Genomic DNA, 22,438 nt, shown 5'->3' with positions numbered 1-22,438 from the left:
TTAACTGGAAATTATGTTTTTTCTACTTTCTTTATATAAATGACGTGTCTCTCTCTGCATCTGCATGTATATGTAAATTCAATAAAATCCTGCAGGTTATGGGACAGAGGTATCTAATTACTCTAAGAGGAATAAGCCTTTTATTTATTTATTTATTTATTTATTTAACCTTTTGTCCAAAGTTGGATTTATATAACTTCCCCTGTTTTTTTGTTTTTTTGTTTTTGTTTTTTCTGAATCTCCAGGTCCTAAAACTCCTCATCATGGCGTGGGACCGCCGCCTCATCTTCACCATCGGCACATCCAGCACCACGGGGGAGTCGGACACGGTCGTGTGGAACGAGATTCACCACAAGACGGAGTTTGGCTCCAACCTGACCGGCCACGGCTACCCCGACCCCAACTACTTGGACAATGTCTTGACGGAGCTGTCGGCTCAGGGCGTCGGCGAGGACAATCTGAAGGACTGACGTGCCGGCCACAGCGGCGACCAGCAACACGGCATACTTCAGAGAACAAAGGGACGATGCATGATGTGCCAGTCTCTACGTCTGGCGACTCCTTAACAGCTTACAGCCTGAGACGTTCCTTCAGAAGTGGCTGACTAAGAGCAATAGAAGCAGAAACCAATGGTTCAGATTTTATGTTTGATCTCCACCCAGCTGTCTCCCGATCCATGCCTTGAGGATGTCGAGTCCCACCGCGAGGAGCTCCCTCCCTTCGAGAGGAGGATGCGAGGCTGGCTTTATACTCTCGTCAGAAGCTGGAGGCCACAGTTTGCACGTGAAACCCCTTTTAGACTTAAACCCCCTGAAACGCTCTACGCTTACGAGTTGGAAGGTCAGGGTCCAAATCAGACGTGTTTTAAAGGCTAAGCTTTTGAATGCATGACCCCGACTAATGCTGCATAATGAATGTCGAGCAAATACGGCAGGATCGGTTGTTGCCTGTCATAACAAAGATACGCAGGAGAGAATTTTTAACCGTAATTTGTTTTTGCTTTGCTGTTTTTGATTCCACAATTGATAATTGCAGTAACCGTGTTTTGCAAAAGTATTCACACCCCTTGTCACGTCATCACCATAAACTTCAATTGGGATTTTGTGCAGCAATCTCACGCGAAACAACGCGTAGTTAAGTGAAACGGAAAACGATGGTTTTCAAAATCTTTTACAAATAACCTTTTACTACAACTGCAGCAATTCTTTTGGGACAGATGTCGAGGTCTGGGCTTTGACTGAGCCGTCTAACTCACTACCATGTTTGCTTAGGGTTGTTGTCCCGATGAGCTTGCACTCGTCTTCAGATTCTTCTGTTTTCTTCCATTACTGCCGTTTAATTAACTCCATTCATCTGCCCATAAACGCCAACCAGCTCCTCCGCCCCAGCTGAGGAAAATGATGCTGCCGCCATCCTGTTTCGCCTTGGGGATGGCGTGTTCAGGGTGATGTGTGGTGATCTCCACAAAGAAAAATACAAATGAAAATGCTTAAAAGTTTGCGGCTGGGGGTGTGAATACGAAGCAAACCGCCTGGGCAACTCTTAAGGTGAAAATCCCTGATATGGTGAAAGCTATTTAAGGTCATCTTCAACTTTTATTTATATTTGTTTACCAATCGGTATTCTGCAAAGTGTTTAGACGTCTGAGAGGTGCAGACCCAAACGTATATTTTGGATTTGCTTGGCGGAGAGAGCAAATCTCACACGGGCCGAAACAAAGCCTGCAACTAACAGGATGTCGAGGTTGCGCAGCAGGATTTCGCTGAAGGTCAAACTCATCCGTTTCGTTGGCGATGCTGATGAGGCCGACCTCTGCGCGGACAGAAAGCTCCGCTTTATTATTATTCTCCGCTGTCGAAAGTTTCCCCGGCCGTCTGTTCGATCCATCACGCCCGACCATACGGGAGGAGCGAGAGCACGATCGCCCTGCTGCGAGGCGTCGCAGTGCCGGATTTAAGTCCTTGAGTGGAACAGCTGAGCTCCCAGATGGACGTCCCCCTCTCAGACACCAACGATTTTTCCTCTTCCGAGCTCGCCTGCGACACACAAGCCTCCCGTGACGGGCAGCACACCGAGCTCCGCAGCCCATACGGCGAGCAGTGAAACATTTCATTTCCCCGACCGAGCTCACGCAGAGTCGTTTTAAGCTGATCCTGACGCACGGCTTCGACCTCGCTTCTTCTGAGCCGTAGAGTTGAAGAGGGGTGCAAAATTTCATCTTGCGTTTTGGCAGAGAAGGTTTTTTTGTTGGTTTGTTTTTCCTGCATCCTCCTCATTTGTAACATCTGAGAGCTTTGAGCTTCTCAAGGCCCTCATAATGTTTCTTTGCAACCTGTCGGTGGATAATCCTCCTGAGTGTATGTGATCAATTCGACGAGTTGGTTCGGGGGCTGAATCATAGTCTTCCATAGCACCTTGAGGCAACTTTTCTGTTTAATCAGTCTTTTTATTTTACTTTATTTTTTTTAGAAGATGTCTAAAATTGCTATTTACTGTCTTTTTTTAAAGTTGATGTTTATAAACTGGCTTGCGATGCTTTAAAGAAAAAAAAAAAATATATATATATGTATGATATATAATTGCAGATGTGATATACCTTTAATTTCGAGCTCAGTTTGAGTCGGTGGCGTAAGTTTAGTTTATTTTTATACTCTTATATATACGGAAAGAAAAAAAAAAAAGATTGTCCCACATATTTATACGCAAACACACGTCAAAAATGGATTCTGGCAAAGTTTGTCAGTTCGTCAGAGACTGAAACACGTCATGAACGTTGTATATTACAAGTAGTGTTAGAAAGCGGCTGTCGTTACCTTAACGTAGAATCTGCATTGCTGATTTCCTGTCGGACGCCAGTAAATCCAGTAAATCGACTTTTATTATTGGCGAGGGAAGGTTAGCATGAAGATATGTTCTTTTTTTTTTTCTTTTTTTTCCCCAACGAGTTAGGCCACTTGTCCTCATCTTCTTCTTACTTGCCCAGAACTTGAAATCCTTTCTGTGCAGTCTGAAGGTGAAATTGCAGATATAAATGTAAGATGTTGTTTTAGCAAAAATGAAACATTAGACCAGCACGTAAACCAAATCAAAGACCATAAAAACAATCATCTTTACCATCAGTCGTCATTGGTCGTTTGCAATAATGTCAGTAGGAAAGGAATTCCCAGTCTGATAATTTAACACTCAGTCCAACATGATACCCCACCCCCCAACCCCACCAAAAAATGCTTGACATATTTCTTACAAGTTAATGTTTCTGGTCATATTAGACAAACACACAAACAAACAAAAAACATTTGCTTGGAAGTAGGAATATTTCCATTGGTGTCAAATAATGCTAAAATAAACCAACACATGCTGATAGTGTTTGGAAGTGTATCTCCTCCCTCTTTCTTTGGTACCCTGGGTAAAGATGTGGTATGGAAAATGAAAAGAAAAACAAAAGTATAGTTTTTTTTTTAGTCGAGATAAAATTACACTTTAAGAGAAATTTGCTTTATTTTTTTTATGCATTTATTTTTTCCTCAAATTACAGGTACCACAATTATTGGAACTCCTTACAATTCGTTATGATGAATTAACACAATCGTTTTTATTTCTTTAACACATCTTACTCCGATCTGCTCAGGTAAATTATAGTTAGCCGATATGATGCAGAGGCCAATATGCTCTTAGCCACACCTTAAATGGGAAAGACAAGAGAACATACCTTTCCAGTTGGGCTGCAGCATATTAATAAATAAGTAGCTGAAAGAAAAAAAAATACTGGAACTGCAACAAATGATCTGAGTGTGAGTTTTGTCAGTAAGAATCTATAGGTTTATCTTTTGCCCTTGACACTTGGTTGATAAGGGGCAGGGTGTCCCAATGAAAGATGAATTCAAGAGTTTTAACACATATTTACCAGGGCTACCAATAAGTGTGCAGGGTACAAAGTTGTGCACATTTGCGATTCCACAAAAACAGGATAACTGAGGATAGTTTTGGATTGTGTGACACAAAAGAATGTGTTAAATTTCATCAAGTGATGAGTGGAACCTAAACCAGGTTAAAATATATGTATAATGATAAGTTGGTAACCTACCAAGACAAGCTGTTCTAAACTTCCACATTAAATGTAAATTAAACGGAGGACAAAAGCACAGAAAAGCTCCGTTCCTCTGTAAATGTCTGCAGCACCGTCAGTCACCAGCGGCTGGGTAACGCACCCTTACTGTAGGCAACAAGCTGAAATAAAAGGCTTGTGTCTGTGGAGTTATCCTTAACTGTGTGTGCGTGTGTGTGTGTGTGCAACATGAGTGCAGTGGAACCCATTGCCAAGTTATTAACTGGAAAACAAGCATGTTGGCTCATAGCAAGAACAAAAGCTGTAACCACGGTCCCCAGAACCAAAGACATCAGCTGTTAGAAAAGGTATTTATTATCTAAATTGTCCTGTCATTTTTTTGTGTGTGTGTGTGTGTGTGTGTTATCTGTTTTAAACAAACAAAAAAAAAACTTCTGAAGAATTACAGTACAATGTTTGACCCAATGTTAAAAACGGTTCCTTTTCCAGGGGTTTCCTCCTTCGCACCTTCCTGACACTCTTAAAAAAAAACAAAAAAAAAACGGGACAGCAGGAGAGAAAGCTGTGAATCAGGGATTTTATTTTATTTTTTTTTCCTTCGTTCTTTCGATGTCAGATGAAGTTTCGGTAATGGAGAGAAAATGATCTGCCTGAATATAAAGAGAGAGAAGGCTTTTATGCAATTTCCTATTTTTAAGCTCTAGTGCGCAGCTTGTCTGTAGCAGGACTGGTTTATATGGCAGCGGATATTTCCTTTATAGTTTGCCTACCCCCTGGTTTGTGAGCAAAAGGGGGGAGGTTTCAGTCTGAGGACGTTAATATGCTATGTATTTGAAAACATATATTTTTATGTATTTTTTTAATGATCGTCTCCAAAAGGAATCTTATGTAACATTACTGCTTCGTTCTGTTTATTCACTTCATACTTTTGCATTTGATTAGAGGCGGAATAAGTGATCAGAGCTATTATTACATAATATATTTACAGCTGTACTCTCTTGTAGTGTCTGCTGAAAACTGTGGAAATGTTTTGGGTTTTTGTTCCCATGTGTGTGTGCGTGTGTGTGTGTCCAGTAAACAAAGCTTACGTTCATGTCCTTTCAAGATGCAGTAATGTTCTCCTAGAGGTGCATGTCAGCCAAACTGTAAGTGTATTGACAATGCATAGTTCTGTCTATGAAAACATCATAGTGTCTTCTGGGGGGGAAAAAAAAAGATTGATTTATTGAATTCTTTAGTTGGTTAGAAAGATCTTATCACATATATTGGTTTTGATTTACAGGCACATCTGTATAAATAAAAATATAATCAAAAGTACTTTTATTTCAATTATTTAATTCGCCAAGTGAGACTTTTGTCTCTGTAGGTTCATTCTGACGTATTTTAATCGTTACATACTTCTGTTCGTTTTCTTTGTTGTAGCTCACAACTTATGAAAGACTAAAATTCAGTTTGTCAGAAAATAAATGTGAACATTGCAAAAGGCAAAAAAAAAAAAAAAATCTATAACATAAAAATTTTGTCGCTTACGCAGCAAGCAGATGGCTTATTCCACAGTTGACCAGCAGGTCAGTCTTTGACACAAAAGTTGCTGCTAAAGAAGCTGGTTTTTCCTCCACTACATTTTTCATTAACACACTTTTATACAGCGTTTTGTATAGAGGCAGTTACATACTGTTGTTTATTCACTTTTACGTTTTTCCTTCCCCTTAACTTTCCATTAGCATGCTTGCATGCCACACTCTAACAAGTAGCATGTCCCCGCTTCACCTTTCCAGGAACACACTTGTGTATAAGAACCAACTACCTTCTACACTTTTTCCTTCTACTGAACCTTCCATTAACATGCGGCGCTATGTGAAAAGCCAGTTTTCTTTAGCAGTGATCCCTGTTGCTTATCCGCCCCTTTCTGCACCACACTTTTTCCCCTTACACTTAACTCTCCGTCAATGTGCTTGGACTCAAACTGTAAACTTTTGTGGTTTCCCTTCCTTTGGAAACATATCAGCGATTGACTGCTGGACAACCGTCAGCAGTTTTCCCACGATCGCTTTGGCCATTACACAACATTTTCCACACAACACAATCTATACAATGTTTTTTTTTTATTTACTTTTTGAATAGATCTATGAAAATAACATTTTGATGATATTCTGGTTTATTGAGATGAACCTGTTGGAGGCAGCAACAGACTCAATATGGTATTTAAAGTTTTTTTGTTTGTTTTTTAATGCATTTAGGTGGTCATTTCATTAAATATTTTAAACGGTCACTTATTGTTAAACGATTTAACCTCCAGCAGTGTGACATTAACAAAAATGCAAGCTATTGGGAGACACTGATTAAACTATAAAGGGCTTCTTAATCAATCAGTCTTTATTGAATTGTGATGACCTTGTTGCATGTTTGTGTCTTCCTTGTGGAAAAAATAAATATATGTGCCGTTGGAGGCTCTGAGGGATTTTCTCACCTTGACTCTGATTCCACCCAGCTTCCCCCACCCCCCTTTTTTATTTTTATTTTTTTCTGAACGACCTCAGAGATGTGATGTGCTCTTACTTGGGCTGCTGCAGACAACTCTCTGCTCCGCTCCTCGTTCCGTGGATCGAAATGAGCTTCGAGGGAGCTGCAGAGACGCTTCTCGCCGGCAGTAAATCTGCTTTACGGTCATTTTTTGTTACTCTGACTGTTGGAGCTGTGGTTGGTGGAAATAAAAGTGAGCTCTGGGATCTGTCGGTGTCTGGATTCATTCAGTCCCCCCATTCAACACCGGCAGCTCCTGGATCGGCTAATTTCCGGTTCGTGGGTTTTGATTGAACGATTCGTTCGACCGATGGAGCTTTATGGGATCAGCTGCTGCAGAGTCACATTATTCGCTAAGTCATGAATGAGTAGATGTGGCTGTATTTAATTAGGACAGTAGCCAGCCTGCAGACAAGTTAACACTGCCACTTTATTTCTTTCTGCAGCACAAGGGGTGAAGTCATTAAATACAGGCATTCCCACGATTACAAATACACCTGAAACAAATCGTTATTTTGTGTTTCCCACACCCCCCAAAAAATGCTAACATGTTTGTTTTGTCCTTTCGACAACGCTTTCTCTGGTTCTGAGAGGATTCGTATCACTTGGCAGGTTAACACATGGGATTCATTCAAAGCAGAATAAAATAAAAACCACAGGTAAAACATCCTGGTACTTGCATTTTCTTTTCTTCTTAGAAAAGCTACAATCAATTGATTAAACAAAATCACATCACTATCATTTTACTTTTGACTTCTACACTTTGATCATGGGAATAAAACTAAGAAGCACCAAGGTTTGGGCACTCAGACACTTAAAGAAGTCGGATATGTTTAAAAGTTTTTGAAGTTATGGCTTGCTTAGTGTCTTCATAAAATGTCTTAATATGCAAACTGCAAAGACTTGATTTTTTCCCCCAGCTGTCACACGACATCCCTCCAAAGCAGCAGCCCTAAACTCTTAAATTATTACAGCACAGAAAATGAATAACATCTAATTCCAAAAATATGATGAATAGCTTCCACTTTTCTGGTTCTTTTGAGGTCCCCCATTTATAACGATGTTCAGTATGACTTTGTTTTTCTACATCTGGGAAAGGATGGACTTAACAGCGTCTTGGGAAACTATTCATACCCTTTAACTTTCCCACATTTTGTCAAACTTTACTGTCAGCTGTAACCTGACAACCACAAAGCACCTTAAAATTGAGTATTGAAAGAAAAATTCTTTCTTTCTGAAAAGCCTCTTTTACTTTGATGGCCTTAAATAAAATGAAGTGCAGCCAGCTGTTTTGTGACAAAGGAAAGAGTATGGCACACATGTGGAGACATGGCCACCAGAATCGACAGGCCAAGCGAGGAGAACATTAATCAGACAAGAGCATCCCTTCACTGAAACATGGCGGTGGCAGCATTTTACTGTGGGGATGCTCTTTCTTTTATCAGTGACAAAAAGACTTCTCAGAGTTTAGAAGAATCCCAGACAATTGTGGAAGAAAATCTGTGAAAGCTGGCAAAATGATTTTTTATTTATTTATGTTTTTCAAAACTTTGTAGTTTTCAAAAACGTTAAATGTATAAAAGTTTGAAAACCGAATCTCATTTCCTGATTGACGTCACTTTGTATGAGTCAACCCAATAAAATCCTAATGAAACGCATTAGGGCTTGTGGTTGTAATGAGGGTAAATATTCTTTCTTGAGGATATGAATACTTGGACAAGACGCTGCCTGCATGGCAGGAAGAACGTTCCCCCAAAATAAAACAACATAAAAGCAACCAGCCGAGGTTCTCCTCAATAACATCTGATCTCAGTTGTTTCCTCCTGCTCTGCACTTCAAACACCCAACCTGCTTCATTTTCAGAAAATAAATTTACCAATTTTTTGTATTGGCTTGTTGAGGTTTGTTAAAAACAAAACCAAAAAAAACTATTTGGCATCTCAAACACAGCCTGACACTTTTGAGTCAGGTAAATATTACCCATACAAACTTCTGAAATGCTTAAATATGAAAAACAATAACATCAGAGCTCAATTTATATAATCAAATGGCCACAGCACCAAAGACAAAAGCTGTTTGTTTTTTTTTTTGTTTTTTTAAAAAAAAAGGACATGTAGGCATTGCTAATATAGGTAGCGTTACACTGAGCGTTACTTTAACATAACATCACTTGGAATGACGTGTGATGTTAAATTAACTGCTACAAAGTGGCCTTGGCGGTGAATTGCCTCAGCCAGGGTACAAAACATGAGTGATAAACCACAAGTATCAAATCACCTTACGTTTAGGAACTGTACAGTACACTACAACAAGCCTTTTTGCATAAAAATGTTTCAAGTCCTGTAAAATATCTTGAAATATAAAAGCTTGTCACATTTCACAAGTGGATGCAAGCCATGCAGCGGACTGCTTGTTATCTACAAAAAATATATATAACATCCAGGTCATGCTGCAAAGTCCCCCTCCATTTTAGCATCGCGTGTCATAACCTTCCTCAATGGTGGCATTCAGAAAGCACAGATAGAGATTACAACGACTCCGTTGCTCTTTACACCAACAGGCTGGTCGCAGTTTCTCCTCTGTGACAGTCAAAAGTGTGTGTCTGCTTCCCCTCCTCCACCTCCTCCTCCAGCATCTCCTACACACCCGCCCCTCCTTTCAGGCATTAATAGATCAGAGGCCGTGTGCAGCCTAGGGATTCAGAATGACTCTGGAGGCGTCCTCTATTTCTCTCAGCTGGAAGGTGGCGTGAGCTTGCTCCAGATCCTCTATCACCACCAGCAGCCGAGCGGCGACGCTCTGACCAGGTCTCATCGGCGGAGCGTTGCATTCGGCACCGTCTAGGAGGCAGAAGTCCACAGAATAAGCTTTCCTCGTTAATTCAAATCCAAGAGAAACACAGCAAGCGATCTAAAATGGATTTTTGTTGTAAAAATGCATTTTACACTGTCAAAACAAACTCACATTTACAGTTTCCTCTATAGTAAAAGTCTGATCTCACCTGGGTGAATATCAGGGCTTATCCTCGTTTCCTTATTGCTTGACGTCGGATCTGCTTCTTCAATCTCCAGGTATTTTTTCCTGCAGCATCAGTTAGAATCTCGTCACATTATCTCATCTTTTGCCTCTGGAAACTCATCTGTCTTTTCGTTTAGCGGCAGAGAGATGCATGACTCTCTGCAAGGCTGATTATCATGAGCAGCAGCAGCAGAGCAGAGCAGTCTTGCAATGCAACATAGACCTCTAGTGACTGGCAAATGAGCTGCATCCAGGCTGAAAAAGAAAAAAAAGAATGCAGACGCTGACCTGAGTTTGTCTCTGCCCTGGAGAAGCTGCTTGTATATCATCTGAGTCTCCACATCGGGATCCAGCGGGTCGCTCCAGTCGCCCAGAGTTACGGCCGAGTGGGTTCTGCTGCAGCCTGTAACTGAAACAAACCCTTTTGGTTAAAAAGGGTGGCGCTCCACATGACACATGACAACCAAAGGGTGATTCAGCTACAAATCATAGTGTACGCAGTGTGGCGCCCTGCAGAGGAAAATTATTTCAACACCAACAACGCCCCTTTCGTTTTGTACAGTGCTGCAGAATGTTTTTTTGTTTTCTTTTAATAAATCTGAACACACCTACACAGAGCTAACATCTTCCTGCGTCAAAGCCGCTACAGACAGCTTGAGCACGAAGCAGCGAAGACACAAGAGCGAAATGGTGACGTGTTAAATACAATTAAACTAAACTCGTCTGAGGTCATCGAAAGGTTGGTGGAAAAGGGGCTGTATTTTTGGCCCGAGCTATTTGCAGACAGAACATGCTACGCTCTGAGACGGCAATGAGTGACACAGGGCTGTGCATGGTAACCTTTTCAGTGCTTTGCAACTATAAATGTACGTGGGTTTTATTGGGATTTATGTAAAAAAAAAAACAAAAAAAAACAACACAAAGTGTGCATAATGGTGAAACTAAAGGAAATTTAATACATAGTGCACAAATCAGTGTCTAAAAGTGTAACGGAGTCTCGCTGGAGATAGGCACCAGCACCCCACCACACAGGGGACATACCAAACTAATCAGTTTTGTTATTTGTAAAAAAAATAAAAATAATAATAATTTTCTTTTAATCCAACCTCCAATAATATGCCACTTGTGTTAGCTCTACAAGTGTTGAAAGCTCTACAAGCTCTACAAGTGTTCAACCTTAACAAAAAAAAAAAAAAAAAAAATTAAGGTTTGTGATTTAGATGAGAAAAAATGTGGAAAAAGTTCAAGGCGTATGGATAATTTTGCAGTCAGCGCAAGAAAGCGGGTGGACAAAACCCATCCCGAGTCCTCTCGGGATCTTTCCAGCAGTAGGAGTAAGTAACGCCGTGATTCACCAGCACGGTCCGCCTGCAGGCAGCAGGTCCACTTGCCGCTGCGATGGACGCCCGGGTGAAAAGAAGGCAGCATGCGCTCGTTGTAGATGCTGACTTTCCTTATTGCAGACAGCCACTGGTTCAGCTCATTCACGTTCTGTTGAGACAAAAACAACACAACGGGAGAAAAAAAAAAAACTTATTGGTTAGAGGGAAAACAAGGCACAAATGTGACCGGATTCTTGTGTTGTATTGCACACTAACAAATGGCAAAAAAAAAAAAAAAAAAAGGTAATGAATCAGATGGTGACTGATGAGCGAAGGCACTAGCGCACCTTGCACTGGATGTACATGGTGTTCAGCTTCCCATCGTTGTCCTGTGTTATGACCTGCATTACATTCTGCTGCTGGAAGGCGTTTTCGTCCACCCTCTCCACGGCACACACACGCTGAATTGGTATGGAGGAGCGCACCTGCAACAGTTCATCCAACGATTAACGAACACCAGTGACGATACGTCACTCCTTACCAAGAGGCGATTTCAGTTTTTGGTTTTCCTCAACTAAAGCTGAAACACCAAGACGAGACACTAATAACGGCAGAGTGTGTATATTTCATGAGCAGTAAAGCTATAAAAAATTAAAAAAAAATAAAGATTTGAAGATGAGATCAGTGTGTTAGCGAAGGCTACTTTTAAGTGTAAATCAGCCGTTTCCGACGGGAGCTGGCCTCACTGAGGATGGATGGAGTGCTCCGACCGTGGAGGGAAGGGGCCAGGACATTGTCTGCAATCTGATTTGCAACGTTAGCATGAATATCCAGAGCCTTCAATTAAACCTCGCCTTTTATTCTGGTCACACAAAGCGGGGGAACGGCTCAAAGAGAGCGCTTTTTAAGGGGCTGTTCCTCAGCCATGTTTCTCTCTCTCTCTCTGCCTCCCTCTCTCTCTCTCTCTCTGCCTCCCTCTCTCTCACTTGCAGCCTCTGGACAATAAATAAGAGGAGATCATTATTACAAGGTTAGACTCTGCATGGTAATAACTCTAATGATGATCTCACAAATACATCAAAACACGACGGGGCTGGCTAAAAGGTTTCCCCATTTTCTCGTTTCCTCCGTGCTGATAAATCTCTGTTCAAAGCCGCAACCTGTGAGTAATTCATGACAAGACGGCCAGCCAGCTTCCAAAATCAATTACTCGGTTTCACTTGTCTTTCATCTGGTGAAGGAGAAATAATTATTGTTTTATTGCTAATTCTTCCAGGCGTCACAGTAAAAGACTTGGAGAAATAATGCTCTCTTCCCCCTGCTGTTCAGGGCTCCGCTGGAAGTCCGATTTAAAAGACAAAACAAACTTTTACATAAAAACAATAAAAACAACAGATGGACTCAGAAACAACTCGCAGCACAAATCCCTGTACAAACGGCACAGTCTTGCTGAAGTATTCACACCCCTTGAGCATTTCCACGTTTTGTCATGCTGCAATCACAAAGCTGTATGTGCATTTTATATGCACATTTATGTATATTGTTTGTTACAAATAAAAATCTGAAAATATGTTGGTTAAATGTATTCAACAACCCTGAGAATTTTACAGCTGCAGGTCTTAAGCGTGTTTTCCAGTGTTTTTCAGCAAAACAGGTCAGTCAAAGCCTCTAACACATGAATATATTTTAATTTAGATCTTTCCACTGGCTGCACATTCAGGGTCATTGTCCTGCATCAAGGCTGATCTCAGTCTCTAGATGTTTTTCTTCTAAGATTGTTCTGTGTTCATCTTCCCATCTTCCCCTCAGTTCTGACCAACTTTCCTGTCCCTGCAGAGGTCGGTGCTGCCACCACCGTGTTTCCGTATTTAAGTGGTGCTAAAGTGTGACATTTGCCCACACTGCGACTCTCGGTGTGTTGGTGTGAAATGTTGAACACACCAATTCTCACCATTACAGAGTGAAGCAGTGTTGGTACACGACCACACGCAGAGATTTGCATTTGCATTTTTTTCTTTCATGTGACCAGAGCAAAGTTTCACAACCCTGGTGAAACCCTGGTGCACACTGCCCTGCATGTTTTGGTTGATTACCAAGCGTTTGTTGAACTGCAATCATCTGAATCAGATGTGTTAACATCTAAAAACATGAGGGCAGTGTGCCTTAAGGACTAGGGAACACCTGGCCTTGTCCCCTACAGGTTTGGGGCAAGCTGCAATTTCTCTGAACAATGTCTTCCTCCTGCCACTCCTTTCTAAAGCTGCTAATCCAGATGTAACCTAACCCTGCCTCAAACATGTCCACAACTTTACTGCTGACCTGTCCTGTTTTTCATGATGCCGTCTGTCCACTAATGTTCTCTAACAAACACAAGCAGCTTTAATTTCAACATATCAGATTAAAGAAGTCTGAGTACAAATCCACACCACAATTGTCAAATTTGTCTTTGCATAAAAGTTTGAAATCTACGTTTCACGCTTCCTTCCACTTCACAGTTCCAATGTAACGAGGTTTTCGATTGTGACGTGACAAAATAGATAATAGCTTGAGAGAAATTAATAGTTTTGAAAGGCACTGAATGTTAGCAGATTAAACCAACCTGCCAATCAGAGGTCTTGGCATAGGACAAGGTCTCGCTGGTCAGCCAGAAGTAGCGTTTCTTGAAGGCAAAGCGGGACAGCAGCTGGGGTCCCTCTGCTTTGTGTTTGTGGAGGTACCCCTCCTTCACCGTCACTGAAGGCATGAACGCGGCCCTCTGAGGCACCGAAGACACTGCGGGGGGGAGGACAAAACGTTATGTTCAACCTGACAGGCACAAGGGAGCCCTACGCTATGATATGGATAAGATCTAATTGTTTGGTGACAGCTATTTATACCGTGATCCCCTGTTAACGCGGTGGTACCTGAATCTACAAAAGGAAGGCCTCATTACGCGAATAATGAGGGTCCTGATCTGTAAAACTCTCCACCTGAAGAGCACTAAATGTCAAACTGGCACCGGAGAGAAAAAGAGGGAGGGTGTGAAATACAATATTTCAAGAAGGGTGGGGGCAACGGGGGGGTGTTTTCAAGGCCTTGCTGGGTATCCAGTGTTGTGTGTAAAAGTATTATCCCTTTTCCAGACTTCCAGCTAGTTATGAATATTTCACCACAGAGCAAGAGTATAGTGCTCAGATCAGATCCCTCTGACAGCTGGTCTCCTGCTGGCTGATTACAGGTTCGGTGGAGCGCTCAGTGTTGTCTGCCTTACCGATGTCGTGGTCCACGTCGATCAGCTTGTCCAGGAAGTCCTTGACGGAGGCCACACTACTGAGGATGATGGGATGAAGAGGCGACATCCACTGCTCCTTCCCGTGACCCAACTGAAGGCCCAGGTTGCCCACACTCTGCAGCGCCTGGGGGACCATAAACACACGACATGCGCTCTTCCACTGATATCTTTCATCACGTCAGAGATCCGCCCACTGACAGCAGGTCTCAAAGTCAAAGATCAGAAGGGTCCCTGAGGGCCAAAGCGTGCTGTGAGGCCCTTTGTGTGGCCTCCACCTGGCCCCGGTAGGGGGTTAGCGGAGGGGCGAGAAGGAAGCCCCCATCGCTACGGCCCTCTCTGAAGCTCCACTTTGAACTGGGGCTGGTTGCTGCACATACAGGGGTAAAAATAACCGCTTGCCGTCTCTGTAGCAGATTCATGGCAACAGGCTTCCAGCACCATGGACAGCAACTGCAGAGCCGTGCGCTGGAGAGAATATGAGGTCTCAACAACCAGCAAGTGATCGTGACATGCGGTTGCTATTTTTAAAGATATGGTGGGTGTTGATTCGAGCGACACTGGTGGGTCATTGCCGTTTCAAGGTGTGGTTAGCTCTCTGTCACAGTGTGCTAATGGCTTTCTAGCACTACTCTGTCTAATCTGTCACACAATCTATCTGTGACGCTGTATTTTTAAACCGTTGTGAAGAAACGAAACCCTCTGCTCACTGCGTTGTTGCTGGAATGGCAGCCTGTGTTTTGCATGATCAACGGTTTTCGTTCGGCGTCTTGTGTCAAGTATTCACACCCCCTGAGCTTTTCTATATATTACATTACAATCGCAATCTTTAATGCATCCTTTTGGGATTTTATGTGATAGGCTAGCACAAAGAGGAGTATAATTGTGAAGTTGAATGAAACTTATGCGTAGTTTTGAAGTTTTTGTACTGCTAAGTACCTCAAAAGTGTGAAATGCATTTTTTTATTCAGTCTCTCGAATCAGAAAATTGTGAGCAGTAGTCACAGCAGCCACCGCTCCACAACGTCGCACATCTGGAGTTTTTGCTTCTTCTTTCAAAAAAGTGCAAAGTCAATCAGAGCCTCTAAACATTTTTCTTCCATCCTTAGTCCTTTGTAGCTCATCCAGATTCACATTAACTCTGATCAGTTTCTCTGCCATTCCAGAAGAAAAGCATCCCCGCAGGATGTTACTGCCACCACCGTGTTCCACTTCGCATGTGGTGTCAGGTTGATTTGCAGTTTTGATTGGTGTTTGTGGTTGTGTCATACTCTTTCTGTATTCAGATGGTGCTCTGTGGGCCGTTTAAATAATGGGTTATTTTTTTATAAACTAAACCGGACTTTAAGCTTCTCTACAACTTCCTGGTGTTGCTTACTAACGTTTTTTTAAAAGGCCTCTGAGGCCTCAGATGAAATGACACATGGGTGAAATCTGATGTTCATTACTTCCCTCCTTTAGGGTATATTTTGAAATTGTTCTTTGTAAAAAATAAAACTTAAATAAGGAGGACCACTCGCTATATTTTTCTTCTACTTTATGTTGGTCTATCAGATACAATCCAAATAAAATACATTGAAGCTTTTGGTTTTAGTATGACATAATGTAAAAATTAGGGGAACTGAGAAATATTAAACCTTAACACAAGGAATAATTAGCCTTGTGTTTCACCTCTCTGCAGACTTCTGGGACGCACAGCGATTCACCTTTTGTTTCGTACTAAAAACGCCCACGTCTGTCCGTATGTCGTACCTTGGCGAGTAGCAACAGCGTCCTGCTCGTACGTGTGTCAGCGTGCTGGTCTCTCAGCTGGAACAGCTTAGGCGTCAGGATGGCAGGGGCAAAGAAACGCAGGAAGAAGAACCCGCTGATGGCGAGGTATTTCACATCCTGTACAAATTAAAGTGAGTTTCAAAGAAAATTTCGTGAACTGAGAATGATTTCCCAGAGGATCTTTCCCAGTTTTTTTAGGCGTCTGGCTCGACACTGACCTCATTCTCCGGCTCTGTGAATTGTTCCTCCACTCTCTTGTGCAGCTGTTTGAAGGCCACTCTCATGACTGAAGGACACTGATCGACAGAGCTGATGATGGATTCGATGATGCTGGTTAAATACGTCTGCAGCATCTCCACGCTGAAGTCCCGAACCTCTGCCTCTGACACGCCACTCTTAAACGAAATCCGTCTTCAGGCACAAAGGCCAGATTTGGGAACACAGTAAACAGCCAGAGTCATTTTGTGCTTACATTTACTTGCAACATGTAAGAACTAAGCAGTTTTTATCCACTCTACACACAAGTTGTGGCCTCCCTGCTCTGGATAATTATGATAAATGTGCTTTGAATAAATGTAAGACACTGATATTGTGCAGATTGGACAGAGGAACACAGCTACTTTGTGTTAGACTGAGAATGTCAAAAGGGATACATTCAGTGGGAGGGAAAATGAGGGAAAAAGATTAGGATAGGCATTTTCAGTGCAGACTCAAAGGATGTTACACCCTGGATCTCTCTCTCTTTCTCTCTCTCTCTCTCTTTCTCTCCATGTCAGAAATAGAGCCACATCTCAGGGGGCTCATGGTTGTTGCCAAGCAACAAACCCTCCCCGTTTTTAAATTCTATTTTTTTTTTCATTATTTCTTTTTATTTTCTTGTATGTATGTCTTGCTCTCAACCTCTTGCAGCACATTTTCAACTTGAGCTGTTCAGCAGATGCACACATAAATCTGCGACTTGAAATCATCTCTGAACCTGTCCTGCACGATGTTGTTTAGATCAGAATCAGATGTTTTGCATTAGCGGTGTGATCCAGCATGAGGTTTGCGGCATGTCTGTTTTACCTTGTGCGATTCAGGTCAATCTTACACGGGTCCAGCTCAATGTACTTCCTCTCATCAAAGATGCGATTGATGATGGGTTTCAACACTTCATGCAGATACAGCATGCCAACGGCCTGGCAGCAAGACAGCATTGTTTAATCAGAGTACCTCATTTACATCACTGGAACAGAGTTTGGCTTCAAAATGTGTAAAAGTCCTCCAAATTCTCCACAGTGCAGAAAGTGAACCGCATACAGTCAGACGCATTAGATGTGCATTAGCAGTAAAGTGCCCTGCAACAGCATTAAAACCTCTCAAGCTTTTTTCTAATTTGGTCGCGACACAACAAGAAACTCTAATTTTTTTGTTCCTTTTGCCAAATTATAGAAGCTCAGTGGGACTTGGACGTCATCTAAAAAGGAAGAGCAAATTTGAAAACCATGATATTGCAGCTCTGGCTGTATGTTAAAGGTCATTGTCCTGCCGCCTCAACAGGTTTTCTTTCAGGATTGCCATGCATGTAGTTTCATGCATCCACTCATCAATTCTACCTGCAGAAGAAAAACATCACCATGTGCATCACCGTGTGCTACAGAGAGGGTCTGTTTCAGGTAGAAATTGAATTTTGCCAATTGCACCTTCACAAAATGTGTAAAAATTTAGAGGGGTATTAAGACTTTTGTAGGGCACTGTAACTGAGACAGGAAATGCAATAACTGCAAACAGGGACAGAAGTGGGTTAGTCATAAATAAAAGACAAATCATGCGTTCAGAAAAAAGAAACCAAACACTTACTCTTGCATCACTAAAATAACAAAGTTTGTCACACCTTCATGAACTGTTCCATGGCTTTGGAGGCGAGAGAGTTGGAGCGAAATAAGGTGTTTGGATCAGCTGTGGAAACAAAACAAAGAAAATGTCCAAATTAAAGCAAATATAAGAGAACTGAATGAGTGATGCACAGTAGCTGCATTTAAATCATTTAAAGGTATTTAAATGATTTCATTTTGCTCATTGCTCATAATTTTTGAGATCTAAATCTTCAGCGCTGTATTGAAACTTTTAACACTTAAAATCCCTCAGCACCCACATTAACTAGGCTCGATTACGACCTTTGAACTTGAAGGATTATATCAAGATGAAAGCGAATCACACACAGCTTCTATATTTTCTTTAGACATTTCTTGGATATTCGTTCTGTTGGAGCTTAATCAGCCAATATTGCTCACAAATAAAACAGTGTGCAGTGTCGAAAACGAGAGCAGCCCGACTTTGCTGCTTCATCACTGTAAATCCTCTTAAGCGGTGGTAGTAAAAAAACACCCCTGGTGACAGGACTGTGTTGTCAGGTGAAACATTGGCACCTCCAGGGCTGGCAGGACGGATTTCACTCCCACGCAGAGGACGTACAATATGCTTTCCTCGCCTCGCCCTATGCTCCTAATTTTAATGTCCGCCTGTTCGCAGCATCTATTCCTGATCAAGCAGTTACCAGTTGGATCATGTGCAGTTGCTATGGAAACCTGGGTACTGCACTTATTATCTCAAACTACACCGACGGAGATTGAAATCCAAGCACAACTCTGTGTGAATTATCTCTGGGGGGGCTTACAGTGCAGAGGAAAAAAACATGACTAATCCAGACCTCGGACAAGCCATGAAAAGACTGTTGGGGTGAGTAAATAATCGCCATCAGGGTGGTAAATATAGTGCTAGTGGGCTTTTACCGCCCACACGCAGACAATAGCTGTGGTGTTCAGAGACCTTGATGTCAATTCTGACTTAAAACAGAAGCAACCTTTAGAGAGTCTCAGGAGCCAGAGGTAATAGCAGCAAGCTGGCAGGTTTCAGTCTGCGACTGATAAACTAACATGTGTACGACAACGATTTGGACGAGTTGAGGTACATTAATGAGCTCGTTTACTGGCAGAGCATCAAAATGAATTCATCTTATGCTGCAGTAGTCTGAGTCCACATTGACATTCGTAATACAATCCATCTTTTAATTGAAACATTCAACTTTTGATTAATAGGAGAAGGTTTCATTTTTTTCCTCATAGGACAGCACTTTGTCTTTTCCTGTAATTTTTCATATAGTTGGAAAATACAGAGAGACCAAATGACAACTCATTTTCGGTGCATTGGTAGAGTCAAACTTTTTTTTTTTTTTCAAATCTCTTAATATTTCAGAAAGTTAAAAACACAGTGCATGGTAAGGTTCCCAGACTCAGGCCCACAGCATCACAGATCCTTCACCATACTTACTTTCTACATATTAATTATTTTCTTTAACAAACTAAGATGTTTGTTGTCAAAAAAAAAAAATCAATTTTAACCATTTTAACTGCACGTTTACATTTGTGATGGTAGAACTCGTCAGGCTTTTTCCTGGCATCCTTCTCTAGTCGACCAGAAGATACAGTAGCTTCGTGTTCTGTTTTGACATGTGACTCAAACACAGACCTGAAAATGACAACCTCATGTTGATGGTGATTATTTAATCAAGAGCACCTGCAAACCAATGAACAGGCAGGTGTAGAACTAGAGAACATATGATGGGACAGCAGGGACAGAAAACATGTGAGCAACAAGAACACAGAAAAACAGGGGTGGTGGAAAACCAACAGAGCAGATGAGGAGGAAAGGGAGCTGACTGACTTACTGTAAAGCTGCTGTAGGTGATTAATGACATGGGAACTCAATTAACTAACTACACTGCAGCAGGGTGTGGACCTGAACCCGAGGACTTGAGGGAAAATGACTAATTAAGACAGAAATGAACACGCAGGCATGCAGACAGGACATGAGGGGATCATACTAAACAAACAGAAACCTAAACCAATAAAGAACAGAACACAGAAATAGCAAAGAATCAGAAACTAATGAGTGAACAAAGTATAAAACACCATGGAGTTCAAATCAAAAATGATTCACAAATGAAACTCTGTTTTACTGCATATTTTTACTCTGGAAAACAGAAAGTCGGGGATTACTAATTAGAAGTTTCTACCAAGTGATTAAAATAAAAAATATATATATTTAATTTCTGTATATCTTAACATGTATTTTAAAGAGGTTCCAAAACTCTTGTCGCTGGTGATTATATTAATGATAGTTTCTTTATTCTCTTTATACATTTTTCAGTGTTAGTTTATGCTACTGCAATAAAAGATGAATGCATTCGAAGGATATTTACTAATTAACTGACAATTCTGTCCAGCACAGTCTGTGACGTGTTTAGAGCTTAAACGTTTACGTCTGAAAATCCAGTTCAAGATCAAGATCAAGAATTTTTATTGTCATTATAAAACTACATTTAAATGGATGTTGAGACAGATTCACACATGAAACAAAGACAGAAACTAAAAGCACTCCCTTCCTTAGAGGACAACACAGTTTGCCTTTATTTACAAGTAAACTATTTAACGTGAAAGCTCCATCTGCAGCATGCAACCAGTTACTAAAAATGTCTGCTCATTCTAGTTTCCTAATATTTTCAACTCGTTTGTTCTTACTTGTGTGGTTGACCTCTCTGGTGTTAAGGTAATCGAGGAACGGCACCACCAGGCCCTGCCCCAGGTAGATCTTCACAAGAGTCATTGCGACATCCTGCCTGCTCTCCACCGTGGTCACCTCCTCCAGCATGGTCAGGGCGCTGCTGTCCTCCACCTGTTCAAAGAAAGACCCTCATCACACCTTGAGGAACAACGCGCCTTTGGAAAACTGATAGACGGGAGAAATGTAACGCATGGAGCATTCTCTGTGATCATGATGAAGGTGAACGAATGAGTATCCGTAGTGAGGACGAGCTACGATGCTGACCTCTGCGGGGGAGATTACCGACTCAACCAGAAGTTCAATAAGTGGCTGGTAGTACGTAGACGGCAAGATCCGGTCCTCCACCAGACGCACCTTCAGGCGCAGAGCTCCCAGCTTGCCACTGGAAACCAGCAACGACAAAAGGATCAGTTCAGGAATTTGTTGAATTTCTTGCACTAACCTCAAACGATAGTAAGTCCCTCCAAGATATTTAATATATTGTAATACATAGCAAAACCTTTTTTATCATAACTGCACCAAGCAGCATGTGATAGTTCCTAATAACCCTGTGAAATTCACTTAATATGACATCTCTTTTGCATTTCATTCTGCCCTTTGTTCTAAAATTATCTCAAGAAACAGATGCTGTCAGAGGCTTTGCCCTCCACCTGTTACTCTTCATTTAAATGCATGAAAGGGAGCACGGAGGTGAGCAACTGCCTGTCCTCCTGTGCATTGAAAGAAGAAGAAAAAAAAACTACGAGCAAAATACATTCGAGGTGCATAAATACACAAAATTGCATCATTGCACAAACAAGCACACCCATAATCCTCACCTAGCATCAGCTTCATTGTTTCCCAGGGGCAGCAAACGAAACCAGCCCTCTAACACAGGTGTCTTGTGCAAAGAAGCAAAAGGGATTTCCACCTGTGGAGTAAGAGAATAAACAAGGACGCTACATCAGCCAAGATCACAGATGGTAGTTTTGTGTTGAGAAGTTTAAACATTGCATCATGTTACAACGAGAAATTTCAGTGTGGGATGTTGTGGGATACACCAATAGTGGTGCATAATTGTAGTGGAAAAAAAATGATGCATAGGTTTTACATGTAAAAATCTGATAAGCGTTGTGTATATTTGGATAAAAAAACAAGGAAACTAAAAACAGGGCTGGAAAAAAACCTGTTAGAGAAGAAGACTAGTTAGGATCAAGGCTCACTGGCAACTAACAGAACAATAGACAATAGCGTCTTATTATTGGTCCATCAGTAATAAGATAATACTCACAATAATCATAATATATACACCATAACCCTTGTGGATCAGAGTATGCCACCTAGTGAGGTCGGGAGAGTCAGGAACAAGGAAACCTAATCAATTCCCACAATGCCAAATTATGACAAACCAAGTCAGTCTTAATGTGTTATCAAGTGCACAATTTGCTACTGAAGTGCGCTGAGAAGACCTATTCTCAGTGATGAACATGATGCAGACGCCTCCAACATATTCATAGAGCTTCCTTAGCTCAGAACAGAACACCAAACTTTAACTTGTTGCAAAGAGACAATGCCAAGCATGCTCCTCACACAATCCAGATAAAACACACTGAGAGTTGCAGTTGCAATGCCTTAAAATTTAACAAGGTTCAGTAGCTGTTGATTCAGTAACCTGCATCGTTTGACAGCAATCGTAGCATAAAATTCAAGAGACCCTGACCTTTCCCAGAAAGTCGTTTTTTCCCACCATGTCCCAGTCCCAGACCTCCACGACCACAGTCCCCTCCTCATTCAGCTCCTCTGCGTCCAGCTCCAGCTCTAAGGTTTCCCCCCAGTGAGGGAACCGGGTCTTCTTGATAATCTACACCCAGACATCAAAAGATAGGT

The 22,438-nt window shown here is 41.7% G+C and overlaps 2 protein-coding genes across 6 annotated transcripts in view; one reads left to right on the top strand and one right to left on the bottom strand.

Annotated features, from left to right (window-relative positions):
• Nucleotides 1-6,525, top strand: part of dtx1 (deltex 1, E3 ubiquitin ligase) — a 53,794-nt gene extending 47,269 nt beyond the window's left edge. For all 3 annotated transcript variants that reach the window (XM_014992541.2, XM_014992540.2, XM_014992539.2), the window contains exon 10: nucleotides 246-6,525. In XM_014992541.2, the coding sequence (XP_014848027.2) occupies nucleotides 246-470 (225 nt within the window). In that variant the 3' untranslated portion in view covers nucleotides 471-6,525. The remainder of the gene's footprint in view (nucleotides 1-245) is intronic.
• A 470-nt stretch (nucleotides 6,526-6,995) lies between these two features.
• The window catches only part of rasal1a (RAS protein activator like 1a (GAP1 like)), a 25,447-nt gene continuing 10,004 nt past the window's right edge, over nucleotides 6,996-22,438 (bottom strand). Inside the window, exons 7-21 of one of the 3 annotated variants that reach the window (XM_088009012.1) lie at nucleotides 22,272-22,412; nucleotides 21,391-21,482; nucleotides 20,837-20,954; nucleotides 20,530-20,683; nucleotides 17,844-17,908; nucleotides 17,036-17,148; nucleotides 16,189-16,381; nucleotides 15,950-16,087; nucleotides 14,180-14,324; nucleotides 13,529-13,701; nucleotides 11,277-11,414; nucleotides 10,963-11,098; nucleotides 9,896-10,010; nucleotides 9,591-9,670; nucleotides 6,996-9,429 (exon numbers count right to left, since the gene is read on the bottom strand). In XM_088009012.1, coding sequence (XP_087865138.1) covers nucleotides 9,281-9,429; nucleotides 9,591-9,670; nucleotides 9,896-10,010; nucleotides 10,963-11,098; nucleotides 11,277-11,414; nucleotides 13,529-13,701; nucleotides 14,180-14,324; nucleotides 15,950-16,087; nucleotides 16,189-16,381; nucleotides 17,036-17,148; nucleotides 17,844-17,908; nucleotides 20,530-20,683; nucleotides 20,837-20,954; nucleotides 21,391-21,482; nucleotides 22,272-22,412 — 1,950 coding nt within the window. In that variant the 3' untranslated portion in view covers nucleotides 6,996-9,280. Of the gene's footprint in view, nucleotides 9,430-9,590; nucleotides 9,671-9,895; nucleotides 10,017-10,962; nucleotides 11,099-11,276; nucleotides 11,415-13,528; nucleotides 13,702-14,179; nucleotides 14,325-15,949; nucleotides 16,088-16,188; nucleotides 16,382-17,035; nucleotides 17,149-17,843; nucleotides 17,909-20,529; nucleotides 20,684-20,836; nucleotides 20,955-21,390; nucleotides 21,483-22,271; nucleotides 22,413-22,438 lie in introns of all 3 variants that reach the window. The other 2 variants (XM_014992534.2, XM_014992535.2) reach the window with 2 other exon arrangements.

This window comes from Poecilia mexicana, unplaced genomic scaffold (assembly GCF_051168715.1).
Source record: "Poecilia mexicana isolate PSO_F unplaced genomic scaffold, ASM5116871v1 scaffold_9, whole genome shotgun sequence".
Classification (NCBI taxonomy): domain Eukaryota; kingdom Metazoa; phylum Chordata; class Actinopteri; order Cyprinodontiformes; family Poeciliidae; genus Poecilia; species Poecilia mexicana.
The sequence above is the reverse complement of the archived record's forward strand: the minus strand, read 5'-3'. Positions and strand labels throughout refer to the sequence as shown.